General features: G+C 38.7%; 3 protein-coding genes across 7 annotated transcripts in view; all 3 read left to right on the forward strand.

The window, feature by feature from the left end:
* arvcfa (ARVCF delta catenin family member a) overlaps positions 1-1769 on the forward strand; it is a 17095-nt gene extending 15326 nt beyond the window's left edge. Inside the window, exons 15-16 of the mRNA XM_046067026.1 lie at positions 1374-1450; positions 1677-1769. Coding sequence (XP_045922982.1) covers positions 1374-1450; positions 1677-1769 — 170 coding nt within the window. The remainder of the gene's footprint in view (positions 1-1373; positions 1451-1676) is intronic.
* Positions 1770-4849: 3080 nt separating this feature from the next.
* Positions 4850-6593, forward strand: LOC123981406 (bone morphogenetic protein 10-like). The gene is made up of 2 exons (XM_046066206.1): positions 4850-5186; positions 5539-6593. Exons 1-2 carry the CDS (start codon positions 4850-4852, stop codon positions 6591-6593), a joined length of 1392 nt encoding a protein of 463 aa, XP_045922162.1.
* A 4818-nt stretch (positions 6594-11411) lies between these two features.
* On the forward strand, positions 11412-19379 carry smad4a (SMAD family member 4a). 5 transcript variants are annotated; one of them, XM_046066199.1, is made up of 11 exons: positions 11412-11558; positions 12785-13119; positions 13198-13372; positions 13791-13820; positions 13905-14108; positions 14424-14531; positions 15106-15156; positions 15249-15432; positions 15571-15739; positions 16168-16306; positions 17090-19379. In XM_046066199.1, the coding sequence occupies exons 2-11, from the start codon at positions 12880-12882 to the stop codon at positions 17299-17301; spliced, it is 1512 nt and encodes a 503-aa protein (XP_045922155.1). In that variant the 5' UTR covers positions 11412-11558; positions 12785-12879; the 3' UTR covers positions 17302-19379. The 5 variants fall into 5 exon arrangements, with proteins under 5 accessions (XP_045922155.1, XP_045922161.1, XP_045922156.1 ...); XM_046066205.1 differs by lacking the exon at positions 11412-11558 and adding an exon at positions 11585-11683; XM_046066200.1 differs by lacking the exon at positions 11412-11558 and adding an exon at positions 11750-11986.
* The last annotated feature ends 63 nt before the right edge of the window (positions 19380-19442 follow it).

Below are 19442 nucleotides of genomic sequence, written 5' to 3' on the forward strand. Positions count from 1 at the left end.
TTTGGTTTCTGGATTGATGGACTGCTGTACACAGCAGAAAAAGAAAGAGCATATTTGTAATTTTATTGTTTTACAGTGATTTGAAATGGTTTCATTTACACAGTGCAACTTCATCTTGCAAGAGTGGCAGTAGTAGAGTAGCCTAGTAGTAGTAGTCTAAGAAACAAGGACACAAAGACATGGACACAAAGAAAAGGCTTATATTGAGCCATATTTATTGAATAGTTAGAGGAGTTTTGTCAACCCCGACTAATGTTATGTGTCCAGGTCTTTCATTTATATGCTATAACTTAAAATTATAATATGTTTAAATGCAGCGTTAGATAAATTAGGTAAAGTTATGTGGAAAGAGATTAGTAAAATGAGGAATAACCCACATAGCATCCAGCTTTGCTATCTTATTGGCATGGTTAACTATCATAGCTTCTTTAAAGAAGTCTGTTGTGAAACATTACTTTTGGTTTCTGGATTGATGGACTGCTGTACACAGCAGAAAAAGAAAGAGCATATTTGTAATTTTATTGTTTTACAGTGATTTGAAATGGTTTCATTTACACAGTGCAACTTCATCTTGCAAGAGTGGCAGTAGTAGAGTAGCCTAGTAGTAGTAGTCTAAGAAACAAGGACACAAAGACATGGACACAAAGAAAAGGCTTATATTGAGCCATATTTATTGAATAGTTAGAGGAGTTTTGTCAACCCCGACTAATGTTATGTGTCCAGGTCTTTCATTTATATGCTATAACTTAAAATTATAATATGTTTAAATGCAGCGTTAGATAAATTAGGTAAAGTTATGTGGAAAGAGATTAGTAAAATGAGGAATAACCCACATAGCATCCAGCTTTGCTATCTTATTGGCATGGTTAACTAGCATTAATGTTAGCCAAGCTTGAAACAAATTATAAAAACTGAAAGAAGCTGTATCTACCATGTATGTATGCTGCTTGGTGACCCACCTAGTTTATTTAAATTATATTTACATACATTATTACAGGGAACTTAAAATGGTCAGTTGATGGTTAATGTTAGGTAGTTGCAAGGTTAGCTAATTGGCTAGCAAACATCTTGCCTTAAATCTAGCGAACTGGCATGTTCAAATAATGAACCTTTTTTGTGGCAAAATGTTCTTTGATTTGGGGTTCCTTATTGAACCATTTTATGAGAATATCTTTAAGAGGCGATTGTTTAATTCTAAAATGATTGAACTCACAATTTCCAAAAGCAGGCTACAACAGGTGTGTGGTTGACATCTCCTCACAAATTTAGTCACATCTGTTCTTTTTTTCTCTTCAAGTATTTCCCAGACTTCCCATTTGCTACATCTTAGCCATACTGTGTACTGCTCATATGATTATAATTTCCCCTTGCAGATGTTTATTCCACTTTAGAGCCAAATGATAGAATTGGAGATGGAAAAGCGCCTGTTGTGGAAAGAGATGCTCTCCAGGTAATCTGCCATTTAAATGTACTGAATGCATCCAAAAAATATTTGACAGAACATAAAATATGTTTTTCATGTAGCCTCATTTACTTTAAACCGAATTCCTCTCCCTGGTATATATGGTAGTAATTTTGTTTTACAGGATTACTCTCTTGTGACTAGTGTTTATAACTGGCAGTGTTTTTCATGCAAAATTGACTAACACCAGCTGTTTGCATATTTCTTGACCTAGGCGATAAGTGAGAGAAAACACTTCATCAGAGCTGGCAGGCCTGCAGTGGGCCTCATGGATAACAAACCTCCACCACTGGACTCCTGGGTGTAAACATGACATCACGGCCAGTAAAGCCAGTTAAATCCTGTAGAGACACTTTACATTGGTTAAATACAGATTTGTGCCATTTGATCATTCTTGTAAAGAAAACCTAAAAAATAATTTCCCCTTCCTAATAATTTCCTTGGTTTACAGGAAATAATGTGCCAAACATTTACATGTATTTATTATGGAGGTTATTTGGAAATAGATTTGGTGGATTTTGTAATTTAGGATGATATAGGTTGACTGTTCATCTGAAACTCATGATGGACTGACTATGTATGACATCTGAAATAGCCTAAATATGCAAACTGTGGTGAATCATGACTCCAAAGAATATATAACATGTACAATTTGAAATATTTAAATAATAATGAGGTAATTTATTATACTTCTAGTTTGTCAAGCTATTAAAGTGACATGTAGATCTGTTGTTGTCCATCCCCGTGGGTTCTGGGCTTCAGAAGATTCTGATATAAAATAATTAAAAAATATATTTTTGATCAGTGTTTGAGATTATTAGGATTAGGGCTATTGTTGGCCTCATCAAAATCATCCAAATTGTTTGGAAATCAGTTTATTCTTGACAAACTTAACATCAGACTAAACTGTGCAATCATTAGCAAACTCTCTGTATTCCATTTGTTTCATGACACGGAAAAGGGATTGTAAATGTGTAACAAAGGACTGTTAATATTCTAAATTAAGGTATTTATATTGTAATATTTATTGTAATACCCATGTTATTAATTAAAAGTGATTGATGTGTATTAGCTAATACAGGTAAGTGATCCTACATTCAATACAACTCTGCTTGGCAGTGGTCCTTTTTGCATTGCGATGTTGAATGAAAAATGAAAATAAATTATGTGCATAATTTCTCATTTTACTTGTATTCTCTTTTTGTATTCCAGACTGAATGTAATTCAGTCTGTAATTTCTTAGTGGGTACTTACATTAAACAGCACCCACCCTGGTTAAATAACCCCACTTTTATGTGCTCCGAACAAGCTTAAATTAATAGATTGAAAAATCAAGTTCAGCAATTATCATTATAGACAGTGCCTTTTACTTTGTCATGGTCAAACTGAAAATGTTAAGCATCTGTGTTGTTGTCTGATATGTTTGCAGCCAGGGCTAATTTCTACTAATCACACTACACAGGGTACACAGGATACAACATGATAAACATCCCCTGTTCAAGGATTTATTGGCTTAATCACAAACACTACAAACTACAAAGATGGGTTATTTTAGGTGCAATGCCAGTTAGCAGCATTTATCAGCTACAAAATAAGTCTGGCAATTAGTACAATAATATAGAAGTTTTCAATCCACTAGCCTCCAAACAGAGCTCCAAAGAGGTGAATCTGTGCCAAACTTTGGGAGCCAAAAACACTGACGATTTTTGTTATTCAAGGGGAAGAGTCTGGGAAACACACCAGCAAGTTGAAACTAATAAACAGGTAAATATGTTGGATATCCTTTACACAATGATAAAGGTATAACAAATATGTAGTTATTTGGCATGCCACTCACTATAAAATGACCCAACTCTACAGCTGTAATTGCAATAGTGTTATAATTACTTTAGAGGTAAATTATGATTTTTCAGAAATTGTTCAGATTACTTTGTCTACCCCCATTATATGTTCAGTTCGTTGAAAAAAATCTAATATAAAATCTAAGGACATAAAACTGATATGTAAAATCATGTAAGTCAAGTCATTTACACATGCTTAATCAATGCATGTTACACATTGTAACATAATGCATCTAGTAATGAAAGAGTGACTCAGCAATGTATGAATGAGTATCATGAATGAACTTCCATAGAGTATGCAATTTAACAGCATCTAATAGAGTTGTTTCTGTGAACATCTTGCTTTTAAATTCACATTTTCTCCCCAAAAGTCATTGTCTGTTCACTGAGACAAACTACCAACTGTCACATAATATCTTATCCTCAGTAGCCATGCAGTTATGAACTTAATATGAGCTTGAATGTTGTACAATGCCACTGAGAGGGCTAAAATGTGTTGGCATTAGTCATGTTCCTCCGCAGGGCTCACTTACATAAGTGGCTGCATTTTAGATCCATGCGAACTGTGTGTCTATGTATGTTTCATATACATTAATGAAATGTTATACAGCGTAAATGTCTTATGTCATAGTGAGGTTTGTTTTAAGTCACAACAATCTAAAATGATGTATTTTTTAAATTAGTTTTCATTACTTTTAATTTCTTGTAATTTGTTTAAGTGGATGTATGTTAAAGTGATGGCAATGACTGCATATGTGTGCTGTCAGACAGCTGCCATTAGAAAACAAAACCAATAATTAGCTAAAAGCATATGCAAATTAGATATATTCAGCCTCTTCACCACCTAGTGAAATGTTTAATTAAATTTAAGATGAGGAAGCAGAAGTACAGATATTGAGTTTACACTGGCCTTGTGGAGCTTGCATAAAGAAAACACAAATTAACAATGTAGTTAATTGGGAATTGATTTCCTGCATTAGGCAGGAAAATAGTACAAACAACATATTTCCATATTTAATTTGTCTCACATTTTTGGTGAACTTAATAGCATTAACTTTCTTATCTCTAATTCCCTCAGTATTCTTTGAATATAAACTAACTTGGTTAAATGTTCTGATCACAGCATGGCGCAGCATATAGCAGTCTATAAATCAACTGTCATGTTAATTTAAACTCACTGTAAGGCAAGTGTCAGTGGAGAGAGACAGAAAAGCATACATCAAAATGAGACAATTTCGGTGGAAATTATGGATAGTCATGTTCCTGGTGGCGAGAGAGAGAGGAGGGCCATAACAGGACCTTGGTGACATCTCCAAACATGTCACCACAGCACATTGGACAGCACAGCCCTGCCCTCAGGACCAAACCACAAGATCAACAAGGGCAAAGCTGTTTTCTCTTTGCCCCAACAGCAACCTGTTGTCCTTTAACGAAGGAGAGTCCTTCCTCGAAAGGTTGAACTGTTTGCAGGTATCGTCTCCAAAGGATCCATCACATCTTCTCATCTGATACAGTCTTTGGATTTAAACCTTTCATCCACTCAACCATGATCGTTTCAGTCCACTCCAACCTCGGGTTTATCCGCTCGCTGAATGTCCTTCTGATATTGACTGGTTTGAGCTTGAGCAGTCCCATCAGGTCTCTTGAGAACCACCACAGGGCATCAGTTGGTAGGGATGTAGGTGATAATCCACTACTTGATGCACAGGACTTTCTGAGCCAGTTTTTGTCCACAATTAACCTCACAGAGCTGAAGCCCCAGCCCAGGCCCCTCGCTGCTCGTAAGGAGCCACCAGATTACATGCTGGAGCTGTACAACCGATTTGCCCATGACCGCACTGCTGTGCCCTCGGCCAACATCGTGCGCAGTTTCAAGAACGAAGGTACAAACTTGTTATTGTTTAGCACCACAAAAATCTTGGAAAATGTATATATTGCATAAAAAAACTAAACATTGTTTTGAAAAGATAACAAGTAATCCCCCCAACAATTAGCATTCAAATTACTGGGATCATGTTTGACATTCTAATAATTTAATGATGATTTGGACTACTTTCGACTACTTGATTTATGGAAGTGCTGTAAATCTGGAACTAACCACTGACAATTTATTAGTATTTTGATTCAAACAAACCAAAAACATCTAATATAGTAAATTTGTACTTCATACATGGGTACATTTTAATATATAACACAGTTTAACTTTTGACACCTTTATTGATTTTTTGATTTCAGATTCCTCCCCCTACAGTACAACGGCCAGGGGCGTAAGGATACATCCCTTGCTCTTCAACATCTCAATGCGCCACCATGAGCACATAACAATAGCTGAGCTTCACCTTTTCACCCTGATCCGTAAGGCCCAAACACCACATGCTGGCACCGACTGCAAGGTGACCATCTACAAAATACATGAGGGTGTTGTTTGGACAAAAGAGGTGGAGAAAGAAATGACAAGGAGGGATAAAGAGGAGGTGGTGGAGATGGAGCATTTGGAGGAACTGGTGACAAAGCATATCCATGCCAAAGATAACAGCTGGGTGTCGTTTGACCTGACTCATGTGGTTACACTCTGGCAGAAGTCAGGGTGTGCAACTCACAGGCTGGAGGTTCATATTGCAGGTCTGGGGTCAGAGGAGGAAGGGGCCACACAAGAGGTCACAGAGGAAGGAGGGAGATTGGTGGAGATTGATGTCAACAGGAGCTTGAAGGGGAAACACAATGCAGTGATGATTGTATTCTCAGATGATCCGAGCAGAGACCACAAACAGGATAAACAAGAGCTCAACCAGATGATTGAACATGAGAATGACCTTCATGAAAACATGGGCCGGAGCCAACAAGCTTTCTGGGGACACGTTAATCACAACACTGGCCGTGCTAACCAGGATGAGTTGGACAAACAGTCTCTCGTGCAATTGCAGTCCAACCTTATCTATGACACCCCCCCCCGAATCCGTCGCAATGTTAAGAGCGAGCCGTGCAAGAGGACCCCACTTTTTGTGGATTTTAAAGACATTGGCTGGGATACGTGGATCATCCAGCCTCTGGGCTATGAGGCATATGAGTGCAACGGTGTGTGCAACCCACCTATGACCTCCGAGGTCTCGCCTACCAAACATGCCATAGTACAGACACTGCTGAGCGTTAAGAGTCCAGAGAGGGCATCGCGTGCCTGCTGTGTACCAACTAAGCTGGAGCCGATCTCACTCCTTTATCATGATAACGGGGTGATCACTTTCAACCACAAGTATGAGGGAATGGTGGTGGCAGAGTGTGGCTGTAGATAGTCCTGGAAGTGATGCTATTACACAGAAATTCTGAGACTGTGCGCTAATGGAGATAAAGAAATGATAATCATCTCATAAAACATCCATCTATCCATCTACCTATCCATCTATCTATCTATCTATCTATCTATCTATCTATCTATCTATCTATCTCTCATCTCTTCTCATGTGCTTGTTTCCACAGTATCTAAGATCTCACATAGTGGTGTGTAAAAACACGAGTCTAGACTTAATTGTAAATTAGGGATAGACACAAATCTGTGCTACATGATGTAAATTTGTAATTGTATAAACGTCGGTCAGTTGTTATTTAATTAGTATAGAATATTTAAAGCTTTCAAAGTACCGCTGCATGTTTGTATTTTAGAATGTTTTTGGTTAAGTTCCAAATTTCATTGTAAATTATAGTAACGGGCTGTATTTTTTCACATATAGCATCAGTCCCATCCGACATTAGCAGGCAAAAGAAAGTTCTGATAGCAAATGTCTGAACATCCTGGTAGAAATTTCTCTTTAACTTGTTTTAGATGAAGTGAGCACCATGTCATTAGGGGCTAGTAAAAAGGTTAAATACAACAGCACTGATATCAGTTACAATAACAACCTAATGAATAAATGAAAATGTATTTGAGATCTATTTATGTACAAAATATGTACCCTAGTTGCAAATTTTCAAGGTACAGAATCTGACCAAAGTGAAGTTTAGGCTTGGGTTATTGTACAGAGTGTACAGAGTGTACTAAATAACCTTCCACACATCCTATTGCAAAATGTAAATGTATTGTTGCTAACTTTCCTCACAGACCTTCTTCAAAACTGTATTTTTTCATCTACATTTTGTTAAATAATTCCTAATGCAGAAGTTCAGAAGCCCCAGCATATCCAAACTGAACTGTATAAATCTACATTTTAGGATAGGCCATCAGATTACAATAATTTGCACTACTGATAGTATGCCGTATGCTTTTTAAATATGAGAATGTGCTTAAATTAAACTGTAATAGTCTTGCCAAAATGCTTTATAAGTAGACATAAATGCTGCAGATTTGTAAATGGTATCATTTGTTTCTGTGCCCTAAGGCATGTTGGAACCACTGAACTGATTTAAAATTCTGTTCTTATTTGCTTGCCAAACTTGCAGAAAATATATTTTCGGTGGCTTTTGACCAGGAGAGGATTTTCACGGTGTCTTGGAGCTCTTTAGGGCTTCTATTCTGAAAAATGTCCAATTTCTCATACCTAACATTGCTGTCAGCTGCTGTGAAATCATTCTTTACACCCCAGCCATTCATATGATAATTTTGGTTCTCAAGCCAACATTAATGTTATTATGGCTGTTAAAAAATAAAATATCTGAAAACAAATATATTCACTGAGCAATTTCTGATCTCTTGTACACCCTGTTTCATGGTCAGGTAATCACAGCATTCCCAACCTAACAACCTTAATCCCCATCCCTCTAGCATCACATGCCTGGCGGGCCTCTCTTTACCCGCTTCCATGCCATAGTGATAACGAGGTGTCAGAGCCTGGAGTCTTGTAGGCCGTCACTCAGGATGAGACGCCACTCCAAGTGGCAGCATTTGTGAGAAGGTGGTGTCAGATTCCTGGTCTCCAACACCAACATGTTCTATTGACAACCCTGCCACCAGGTTGCTTGGTGCCCTCTGAACCCACCCACTTCCTTTTTCTGACATGGGCATGCTGACGCCCTTATCCAGGCCAAAGCAACAGTACAAATGGAAAAAATACATGTCACATCATCACCTAGCTTCTGCTGTTAACAGTCGGAAGCAGATAACATTAGTGGAATAACACTGTGGAACTTTCTAACTTAATAGGATCCACACTCAGCACACGTAGGCCAAGTGTGCAGGGCAGAGATATCGACAGTGGCAGTAAACAAATTGATTTCCCAGTGTGGAGCTTATTTAAAACTAGAACAAAGCTTTAATGTGTAGAAAATATTCCTAAACACAACAATATGCAATGACTTCTTTGTTCACAATAGCTTGTTGCAGTTTTAGTTTGGGGACTGCACAACATTGTTAATATTTTTTAAATGTTTTTATGGCAAAGCTGCTAGAAAGGCAGAATGTAGGAGCTACTTTAGGCTGGAGAAACATGATGCACTCTCTGGGAGGGTAGTGGTGGGGTGTTTAATTACAAGTAACTATGAACCTCTATTGCCTCAATTTTGTTTTTGTTAAAATTGACACATTGTTCCTACAATTGGATTTTTGTGCGGGAAAACAGCTTGGATACAGAGACAGAAATGCTGTCCTGCACATGGCCAGCTTTCTGATGTCAAAGTTTTTTATTCAATTTTTTTTCTATGTGAAACAGTTTAAAGACACTTCCCTGCTGTCCAAAACCATTTTGAACACCCTCTGTTTAGCATAAGAAGGACAAACTGAAGGATTTTAAGTAAATTTGGTCCCCCTTATTGCTTTTTTGGAAATAGCCCATATCAATTCAAATGATAACTTTCACGCTTCATCAGACAGCTCTTAGAGGATTGGTCTAAAGTAGCTACTAGGTAGGTTTGTCTCCCCTGATTTCATAAAATGTATGTCCTGATTTGATTTTCTGTTTATTTTGTCAGCTTGAACACTATTCACTGTTTATGTGTTCTTGTTGGTTCATTACATCATTGGCTCTGTTGCTATTAAAGAGGTGGTATTATGCTTTTTTGCTTTTCCCCTCTCCTTTATTGAGTTATATATCTTTTTTGTGCATGTAATAGGTTTGCAAAGTGAAAAAGCCCAAAGTCCACCCCAAAGGGATTTCCCATCTCCCACAGAAAACTCTGCTCGGAACTGCCTGAAAACAGCTCGTTTGTAGTCCAGCCGCTTCCGTTTCATTCCTGTGACAACACAGGGATGAAAGCTCATTGCGCCTCATATAACGCTCGCCAAGCGGCTACTCTGAGACGCCCTCAAAAACAGCTGCTGCACACACCTCTCTTCTCCCTTTCAAACACTAGCTACCCTCCATGTAGTCAATGGACATAATGTTGTTACTGTGATGTAGAGACAGAGCTAAGTTATAACTTTATGGATGAAAAATACTTCTGTTACAGATTAATAACTCACCACTCTGAAACTCTTGCTCCAGTCCATGTTGCCAAGCTGGTCGGCAACATGTAGCCTATAGCTGAACCGAAGCTGTTTACCGGCTTCTCACTGACCCCCCCTTCTCTGCTTCTGATTGGCTAGTAGTCCTCAGCTAGGGACTGCGCACGTGCAGCTCCCAACAAAGATCATTTAGAGACAAAATGCATCACTCCACAGCTAAAACGAAACCTTCAACACAAAAGAGGAGCTGCAGCAACGTGCAGTGTTTTTTTTTAAATAAAACATGTAAACCCCAAATAGGATTTTGAACCTGAAAATGAGCATAATATGACCTCTTTAATGACATTTACTATTTGGGTTATTATGTCTTTAAAGGCAGAGGTTAATTTTACCATAATGACAAATATTTTCGCTGCTTAAGAAAAGATACATAAAATAACATTTATTTCAAAAGCTGCTTTTTCATAATGTATCGTGTCCTTAAGGTCTACATGGTCTGGCAAAGGTATCTACGACAATATCAACAACACATTTGAGCAGATTGATGTGATGGCAGCTTTGTTCATCACTCTTTAGCAACAAAGATAGTGTTGTTGAGGCCAACTTAAAATCATACAACACATGGTCAAGCTCAGAGGGAGATTTGGACAGGGGGCTGTTTTCTTTAATTTCACACAATATTATAACCACAAGTGGGAGACTTGATATTACAGTAAAATATATCATCACATGATGATATAAAGGTGAATGTAATTTGCACTAAAAAAATCTAGAAGACATTACTGGCATGTACCCAGAAAATTTAAAATTGTATTATAACCAACTTATTTATATGGTGATGACCCTTTGGTGACAAGTTAAGACTAATTTGGACATGACAATAAAGATGATTAAATATTCTAAAATGGTACTTTCTAAGTCATTTATAATTACACCCAATGCTCATAATCAGTAGGTTAGTTCGAGCTCCCCACACGTTGGGGTTTTGTTACACAGCCTCTCTCGTGTCTCTTCTGACTCCCCTTGTAATCACTGTGTATCCCTGCTGCCAATTTACTGTAATTTCACAACAGTATACATTTTTATCAGTGGAAAATGGCAGGAGACATTAACGAGATTGTATGCCATTAGCTGTCTTTTTGTATTTCTGTAATTTTCTCACCTGATTGTGTGAGTCTTTTTTAAAGATATCAGTACAGAATAACATGACACAAGTTAGAGACCAAGTTCAACATGTCATTGTCATGGTCATATTAACTTAACCCACCAGGTAAAGTTTACAGCAGAACACATAGCAGCTTTCAGTCCCAGAAACCAAACAGAGGAGAAATAAGTAGATTTTGGATTCAGGAACCCTCCACAAAACAGTGTCTCAAAATGAGGTATTAGTATGGCCAGCCTTAAGGCGCTTATCTCTTCAGTTGATACTGTACTTTACTAGTGCTTATCCTGTAAACCAATGATACCTGATACACAGTCACCCAGGGATGCTTGGGGCCCCTGGGGGTCTGGGTCCATTGTTTATTGGAATTTAGACATTTTGATAGTTTGACTACTTACTTGACTGGTTAATACTGAATCGAACCATGCTTCATTTGAAAGTTTGAATGAATTGGGAGTGTTAAACCAGCACATAGGCTTCGTTTTCAGGTAGAATGGAACATCTGGTGCTGTGCACCCTCAAATTAGCATACATGTAACGTAACGTAATCCCTGAACATAGACAAATATTTAAAAAAAATTAACTGGCTCATGATAGTAAAACAGCTATTTCTCGCTCTAAAATAGCTCTCTGTTGTGTGGCATATTGGCATGGGGTTACAAACAGTAGGTGTAGCAAACAGCAGCACCACGCCTGTCACATTTAACGCGTGCATCCTGAAGCGTGGTGGGTGGAGAGGATTTTGTTTTGTTTATTTTCGTGTGTTGTCAGCTAATATTATATATATATATATACACATATTATATAGTTTTAGTGTAGTAAGGCGAACAGATAAACAACTGCACGCTTTGGTAATGTGACATGGTAACATTTCGTGGGGGTAACGTTAACGCATTTGTGCAATCACAGAAGGTTAACGTTAGCGAGCTAGCGTGTAGTTAATGAAGGTCTTTTACCGTTAGCTGTTAGCGTATGAGCTAGCAAGCTAGCCAAAACAATAATATCGCACGCTAGTTAACGCTAACGTTAGCTATCGTATCAAGTTTTTGGTTGCTGGAGCCACTCACTTATCACCTTTTACCACTTGGACAAACGCTATTCTCTTGCGCGGAGAAATCACTGCAAGTCTACAAATCAGTGTGTGTATGATTTAGGTAACGTTGTTAGGAGACGAATGCTTTCTAAACTAGCGCTGGCTAACGGCAACTACCCATGATAGCTAACGCCACTCAATATTAGCTGGGCAGTGTTGCTAACTTAATGCTCGTTTACAATTGCACTTTTACTAAACATACGTATTCATTTCAGTAGTCGTGAGTAATAACTGAGCGGTGTAAACGTCAGGTTGGGTCGCAAACTACTGATACATTGATAGGAAGGATAAGTTAACGTTAACATTACCTGTGTTTACTAACGCTAGCTCTGGTACTCATCATGGCTAACGTTAGCTAAGCTAAGTTGTGTTTGCTGTTAAAATACTCTCAAAAAGCAATCTTATGTTCACTTAATCTTAATCGTGATATAGTACAACAACTCCAAATAATGAGAAAACGCAGCTTTCGTTGACATTGCCTTTCAGACAGGACATAACTGCCATGTTTGCAGATGATGATCAGTGAGTTTCTGCATGAATTAATGTGAGCTTTTATGCAGTGGTTGTTCCGCTTAAAGCATAACTTTCCGTTGTCTTACACGACTAACTAAGATGGGCGTGTTCACTGAGTATTAAATAAAAGATAAACAACCTAAAATAGGTTTTAAAAGTTGCCGAAAATTATGTTGTTCACCAACTGGACAGTGACGGAAGTGTTATGTTACTGTGTGAACATGATGTTAAATCAGAGTTAAACACAGATTGTACATTGAGTGCTATTTTATGTGATGCAATGTGAAATTTGGTTGGCATACTCCTCTGGACTCTCAGCCATAATACACTGGTCTTTCTGTTTTAGGTTGCTAAGCTTGGGCAGTGTTGGATCAACAGTACTTTCACCTTGACACTGATACAACTGTAAAGCCTCCCCAAGGTTAAAACCTAAGGAGCAAGATGTCAATCACAAACACCCCCACAAGTAATGATGCCTGTCTGAGCATTGTGCATAGCCTGATGTGCCACCGCCAGGGAGGAGAGAGCGAAAGCTTTGCTAAGCGAGCTATTGAAAGTCTTGTCAAGAAGCTGAAGGAGAAGAAAGATGAGCTGGATTCCCTGATCACAGCCATCACTACGAATGGAGCTCATCCTAGCAAGTGTGTAACCATACAGCGAACTTTGGATGGACGCCTACAGGTATTCTTGTAATTGTAAGAGATAGTGAGATGCCACAGAAACATTACCTATCTCATGAAATGTTTCTCTCTGCTTTAGGTTGCAGGGCGTAAAGGTTTTCCTCATGTTGTCTATGCCCGACTGTGGCGATGGCCTGATCTACACAAGAATGAATTAAAACACGTGAAATATTGCCAGTATGCCTTTGACCTGAAATGTGACAATGTTTGTGTCAACCCATACCACTACGAGAGGGTTGTCTCTCCAGGCATTGGTAAGTAACTATCACATGTTTGTTAGTCTTGACTAGAGTTTTTTGTCTATTGGTAAATATAGAACAATTCAAAGGAGTATTAATCCACAGTTGAAATGATTACTTTGAATTTTATATCTTAAATACATTGTTCAGATATATATGTATAATTGTCTTAGTATGGAGTCAGGACATCTTTGAGCCTACAGAACTGCCTTTTTGCTCCTTGCCAAGTCTGTGGAACTCTGTTGGAGAGATGAATACCATTCCTCCACAAGATATTCTTTAATTTATAGATATAACTTATCACACTAAGTGATAATTGAGTGTTATGATGTAGTGATCTGGTTGAAAGCCCAGATCACAGCCCATGTTCTAATTCTTACTCAGAATAATGACCTACATGAACTGATCGATGTTCTTTTTCACATTTTTGCAGACTTATCAGGACTGGCCATTTCAAGTTCAGGTAAGCAGGTGCCAAAGTTTTCCTGTTTGCTCGTTTCTTTGCTCGATTTTGTCAGTCTTACCTATGTCGGTTGCCTCCATGTAGGTCCACTCTTGGTGAAGGATGAGTATGACTATGACAACCAGCAATCTCACTCAAGCTCTGAAAGCCACCTGCAGACTATCCAGCATCCCCCGTCGAGGCCCAGTCCACAGGAGACCTTCAGCAGTCCCGCTCTACTCCCCCCATCAGATGGCAGCAGTTCAGCTTCAACCTCTGCTTTCTCTACTGTCAGTGCTGGACCCTCAAGTGAGACACTACACTGGGACTACACATATATTGCAAAACATAATGGAAAATGCACTCGTGCTGTTTTTTGCCTGTCAGAAATAAATGAATGCAATCAAGCAAAAAAAAGCACTTATTTTGCATCATTGTACAAGTACATTTAGGTAATTTAAAACAGCACTATTTATATGGGATTACCTGTCCCCAGCAAAGCAAAAAATTTAATTTGGGCAAATAATGCAATAAACATCTATTTTTAGTATTTAGCTTTAAGAGCTGATCTACCACACAGACTTCAAGTTGGCACAAATTTGGAAATGCAATTTATCTTTACAGATCCTACCCCCAATTGGAGTAGAAACAACAGCTTCCCCCCTGCGGTGCCTCAACATCAGAATGGGCATCTACAGCATCATCCACCTATGCCTCACACGGGGCATTACTGTGAGTGGATGGAAAACATTTCTGTAAAACTCACATCAAGCCTGGAAATTAGTCCATATCATTTCAAACAATTTACAGATCATTATAATAATGAGCTCTTGTTAATTAGTTATTTAGCTGAACATTGGCTGCTGTGACTGGAGGACATTATTATCATGGAGCTGTTAGTTCACCGCTGATTGACAGGGCAACTCAGATACAGGCTGACACCAGTGTTCACCTCTTTTATTTGATTAAGAAAATTCACCAGGGAAGGGAATTTAGCAGATTTAAAAGTAGATTTGAAAAGTTAAATTTGTTTTCTCCAGCAGACTTCCTCATGTTTAGATGTATAATTGCATTACACATTTATGAATATGTAACAAGCTAAAGTAAAATGTGTTACTGTGGCTGAAGTGAAGATAAACTGTAAATGTTAAAGATCACCCCCCACTTCTGGCATTTTATGAAATCTGGTCATTTTTAGTGCCATTGCTGCATTATCTAATTTTGGAATAATATGTCACATTTTAAGGACTGCTTGCATCTCACGAAGAATTCCCTGTTCCGAATTAATATCAATATGTTCTTGCAGGGCCTGTTACCAATGAAATTGCATTCCAGCCCCCCATTTCCAATCACCCTGGTGGGTATCAAGCTTCAGACGTACGACAATAAACATATTTAACATAACGTGTGCAACTTATTTCACCTGAGGGTGCTTTTTGTTTGTTCCAGCTCCAGAATACTGGTGCTCTATTGCGTACTTTGAGATGGATGTCCAGGTTGGGGAGACGTTTAAGGTGCCATCCACATGTCCGATAGTGACTGTGGATGGCTACGTGGATCCATCAGGAGGGGATCGCTTCTGCTTGGGACAGCTAAGCAATGTCCACAGGACAGAGAATATAGAGAGAGCCAGGTACTATATCATCATAATTCATTCAAGCATTTCATATTTAATGTGTGTATTAGTGATTCTCAGTAATACAAAGTGTCTGTAGTGTCTCACCTCTCTGACTGTGTTTTACCCGTCTTTTCCTCTCCTTTCTGTTGTTAGGCTCCACATTGGCAAAGGCGTGCAGCTGGAGTGCAAAGGTGAAGGCGATGTCTGGGTGCGCTGTTTGAGTGATCACGCCGTGTTTGTGCAGAGCTATTACCTGGATCGAGAGGCCGGACGCGCCCCTGGAGATGCTGTTCACAAGATCTACCCCAGCGCTTACATCAAGGTGAGACTGCAGTAAGAAAGTCATACAATGAAAAGCAGAAACATTCCCAGTAGGTGTTATGAGACTTGCAAATTTGTATTGACACTGGCTACATTTACATGCACAGCGATAATCCAGTTATAATGTAATTAAGTCTCTAAAGGGAGTAAAGTGGGGCTATTGGAAAAACCAGACTCTTATGTTAATGCTACCATGCTCAGAGTTGGAGTAACCGTAATCACACTAAAAAATGCTGAGGAACCCATCTGGAGTTGTAATACTCAAGGGCTTTTTGACCATCTATACATGTGAAGCAACATATTATAGTTTATGAACTTAGTCAAGGTAACATTAAACCTCCCAATATTAGTAGACAGTCAAATGGTTGAGTGTTCATTCAGTATGTTGTCTTGTCATCAGATCTTAGCGTTTGTCTTGTCCCCTGCCAGGTGTTTGATTTGCGTCAGTGTCACAGGCAGATGCAGCAGCAGGCAGCAACAGCTCAGGCAGCAGCTGCAGCCCAGGCAGCAGCAGTGGCCGGGAACATTCCCGGGCCCGGCTCTGTGGGAGGTATCGCCCCTGCCATAAGTGAGTGTTGTTACTGATGCACTTACCCTTCAACAAGGGTTATTGTTTTTACGATAGCTTCTTATCATTGTCTTTAGTGAGCATTTTGAATCTTTCTTATGGGACTAAAATTCACAGCGTTGTGAGCAAAAGTAAAATAGAGCGGCACCAACGGAAGAAAAGCAACCAGCTGTGGTAATTAATGAAAAAGAAAAACAAACAAGCTGGGACACAGGCTACATTTTCTTAATGACTATTAATAGCTATTTGATCAGCAACTAAACGGGACTGACTTTGCTCATTTGAAAGCTATGCTTTAACAGTTTTATGTGCAACTGTGTCATGTAGGAATTCTGGGTCTGGATGTGGTAGAGCCACAAGCGCACAGATGGGCCATGCTTTTGAGTTTCAGAACATTATCGGGGAAAGTTTGCTGATCTTAAAAAGACAAAAGATTTCATAATGTGCTGATTTTTAAATGTATGTATTCACACTTCATTGTGAAGTTAGTCCAAAAATACAGCCGAGGTGGAAGAACTGTGACTGCTATGCACAGCTGCTGTTATCACGTAGTCTCATTTAACCGGAAAGTTGGAGCTAGTATCATTACGTGTGGCCTCATCAGAGTGGGAGATGTGCTTATGGCAGTATAACTTTTTCTGCTTTATTTTACATTTAGCTGTGTGTTTACCCAGTATATGTTCCATCTTTTACTGCAAGAGTAACTTAGCTAAAATATCTGTGCAAGCCTTGGCCTATTGTGCCTCATTGATCTAAAAGTTGCTGCTTGTAATTCCCCTGTAGGTTTGTCTGCTGCTGCAGGCATTGGGGTTGATGACCTGCGCAGGCTGTGCATCCTGCGGATGAGTTTCGTGAAGGGCTGGGGGCCCGACTACCCACGACAAAGCATTAAAGAGACACCCTGCTGGATTGAGATCCATTTACACCGAGCTCTACAGCTACTGGATGAAGTTCTTCACACCATGCCCATAGCTGACCCTCAACCTCTTGACTGAGTTAAAAGACATGAACTGTACAATTAAAAAGATTGTACTTCTAGCAGACCACTCCACCTATGGGACTGGAGTGCCTGCAAGGAGGACTGCAACGACAGGGATGCTGAGTTTGATAGGTGTAGAAAAACGGACACAAAGGCCGGCAGTATATTCCAAACACACTGCTTTCAAATCCAGTGCTGCGAGATGTTGCCAGTATACTAAGTGAGACTCCAGGTGTGTAAGTTCAGTGACTTCTAAACAACAACTGAAGAAACATGTGAATCGTAGTACTCTGGAAACTCGCTAAAAGATACGCATGAAAAGGGAAGAAGGTATTCTGACATTGTTTACCAATTGGAATTGCAACAGCATGAAGTGAACAAGGCTGTCTCTCAAATCGCTGATATGAATTAAAGAACGTGTCCACACCGAGATTAAAAAGATGTAATAAACCTATCAATTATTTAAGTAGCCTTAGTGCTATACAAAGGATTCATACTCTTTTTTCCATATTTAAGACTTACAGAGCCCCCATATCTGACTGACAAAATTATTTTTTTGAATAGTTTAGCAAGGAGGCAAACTATTAGACTTAATCCAGAGAACAATGTGGTTTCTTGTGTTGGATGCAAACCTTTTATTTACCGTGTCTAAACATACTAAAAGTGATTCCAGTTGGAGTATACTGCTGGCCCAGTCCTCCTTTATTGGCTCTCCGGTGCTTTATGGCTTCATGTAATGGGTTTTTTTCCCCTCACAGATAAGGACATTTATGTAAAATGTTATTCATTACTGATGTTTTTGTAAGATGTAGTCTTAAATATTTTTCAATGCTGACGATCCTTGTTTGACATTTTTTGACTGAATAGTTGTTTTTAACGACGTAAGGAGCAATTGACGCACCCATATTAGTGGACCTCGGCTTCTCTGTCAACACCATAAACCTGTTACATTATTCTGTCACCAGTCGAGGGCTGTAATTACATTGAGAGGTGATGTTTTCTACTGATGTTTTTCAAACCCCAAATATTAATTGAAATTATAAAATATTTTCAAAAGAAAAGCTTATTGTAACACATCTGTGTAATATTATTTGTAGTTATTTTTTATTAGATGCCCACATAGTGTCCATTAGCACTTTTATTAATTTGTAATATTTTGTCTTGTTTCATAGTCTCATGTGTGGTTACTTGTTGTATCCATATAATCTCTTAGCATAGTGGAAAAGTTTTACTTGCTAATGACTTTGGTGAGAGCCATGAAAAATGTGCTTCAGAGTGTCTGCCCAAAATCTGTATTTTCAGTAAGAAACACTCACCGACTGCAGGATTGAAAGGTGAATTTACCATTCTGGCAAAATGATGACTGCTTGGAACATATTGACTTGTGGTTAATTTGAAACCTTGTCTGTGTACGATGACACCGACGTTAAACAACCACCTTTCAAACCTACAGCCAGATAAATCCGTCTGTATTCGTTGTATACTGTTTTTAAAGTCTGTGGCGACATTCCTGTGCTGGCACACACCGGTAGTGATGTTTTTAAAGCCAGCCAGCAGCAATTGATTTGCCAGCAACTCCGTATGGCAGAGCCTATATGTCGTAAGCACGTGTCAACAGTGTTGTGTAATTACACTGCAGGTTTAATGTAACACAGCTGAGAAAAGAAAACAAGAAATTAACTGTGAGAGGAAGTTTAAGCCATATTGATGCCAAATATGAAAAGACAAACGGTTATCAGATTGCAGTCATCTCAGTGTTAAGTTGCTTGTAAAAGCTTGGTTTTAATGATCAACTGAATGATTTTAGTTTTTGCTCTGCACTATTGATTTAACAATATGTTAGTATTTGGAGCTCTGTTTACCTATAGCTATTGCAGTATTTTATACTCTTTTACTACCTTTACAACGATGAACCACTTGGGTCATAATTGAAAATAATTTAAGAAAATAAAAACGCTGTACAATTTTCAGGAAATGCAAGGTCATGCTCATCTTAACATTGTGTCATGCATTCTGAATGCATACGGAGTTTGAATGATATTGGTGTCTATATGTATGAATATGGTTGAATAAAATCTAATAGGCTAACACGTCGATTTGGAGTCAAAACATCTTAGTTTGGAATTTGATCAGTGTGTAGAGTCAAAATGATGAGCA

The sequence above is a fragment of the Micropterus dolomieu genome, linkage group LG13 (assembly GCF_021292245.1).
Source record: "Micropterus dolomieu isolate WLL.071019.BEF.003 ecotype Adirondacks linkage group LG13, ASM2129224v1, whole genome shotgun sequence".
Lineage (NCBI taxonomy): Eukaryota > Metazoa > Chordata > Actinopteri > Centrarchiformes > Centrarchidae > Micropterus > Micropterus dolomieu.

Coding starts and splice junctions, on each gene's coding strand:
- LOC123981406 (XM_046066206.1), top strand. CDS start 4,850: ATGATCGTTTCAGTCCACTCCAACCTCGGGTTTATCCGCTCGCTGAAT. Junction 5,187..5,538: donor GCGCAGTTTCAAGAACGAAG/GTACAAACTTGT, acceptor TTTTGATTTCAG/ATTCCTCCCCCTACAGTACA.
- smad4a (XM_046066199.1), top strand. CDS start 12,880: ATGTCAATCACAAACACCCCCACAAGTAATGATGCCTGTCTGAGCATT. Junction 13,120..13,197: donor CTTTGGATGGACGCCTACAG/GTATTCTTGTAA, acceptor TCTCTGCTTTAG/GTTGCAGGGCGTAAAGGTTT. Junction 15,157..15,248: donor CCCCATTTCCAATCACCCTG/GTGGGTATCAAG, acceptor TGTTTGTTCCAG/CTCCAGAATACTGGTGCTCT.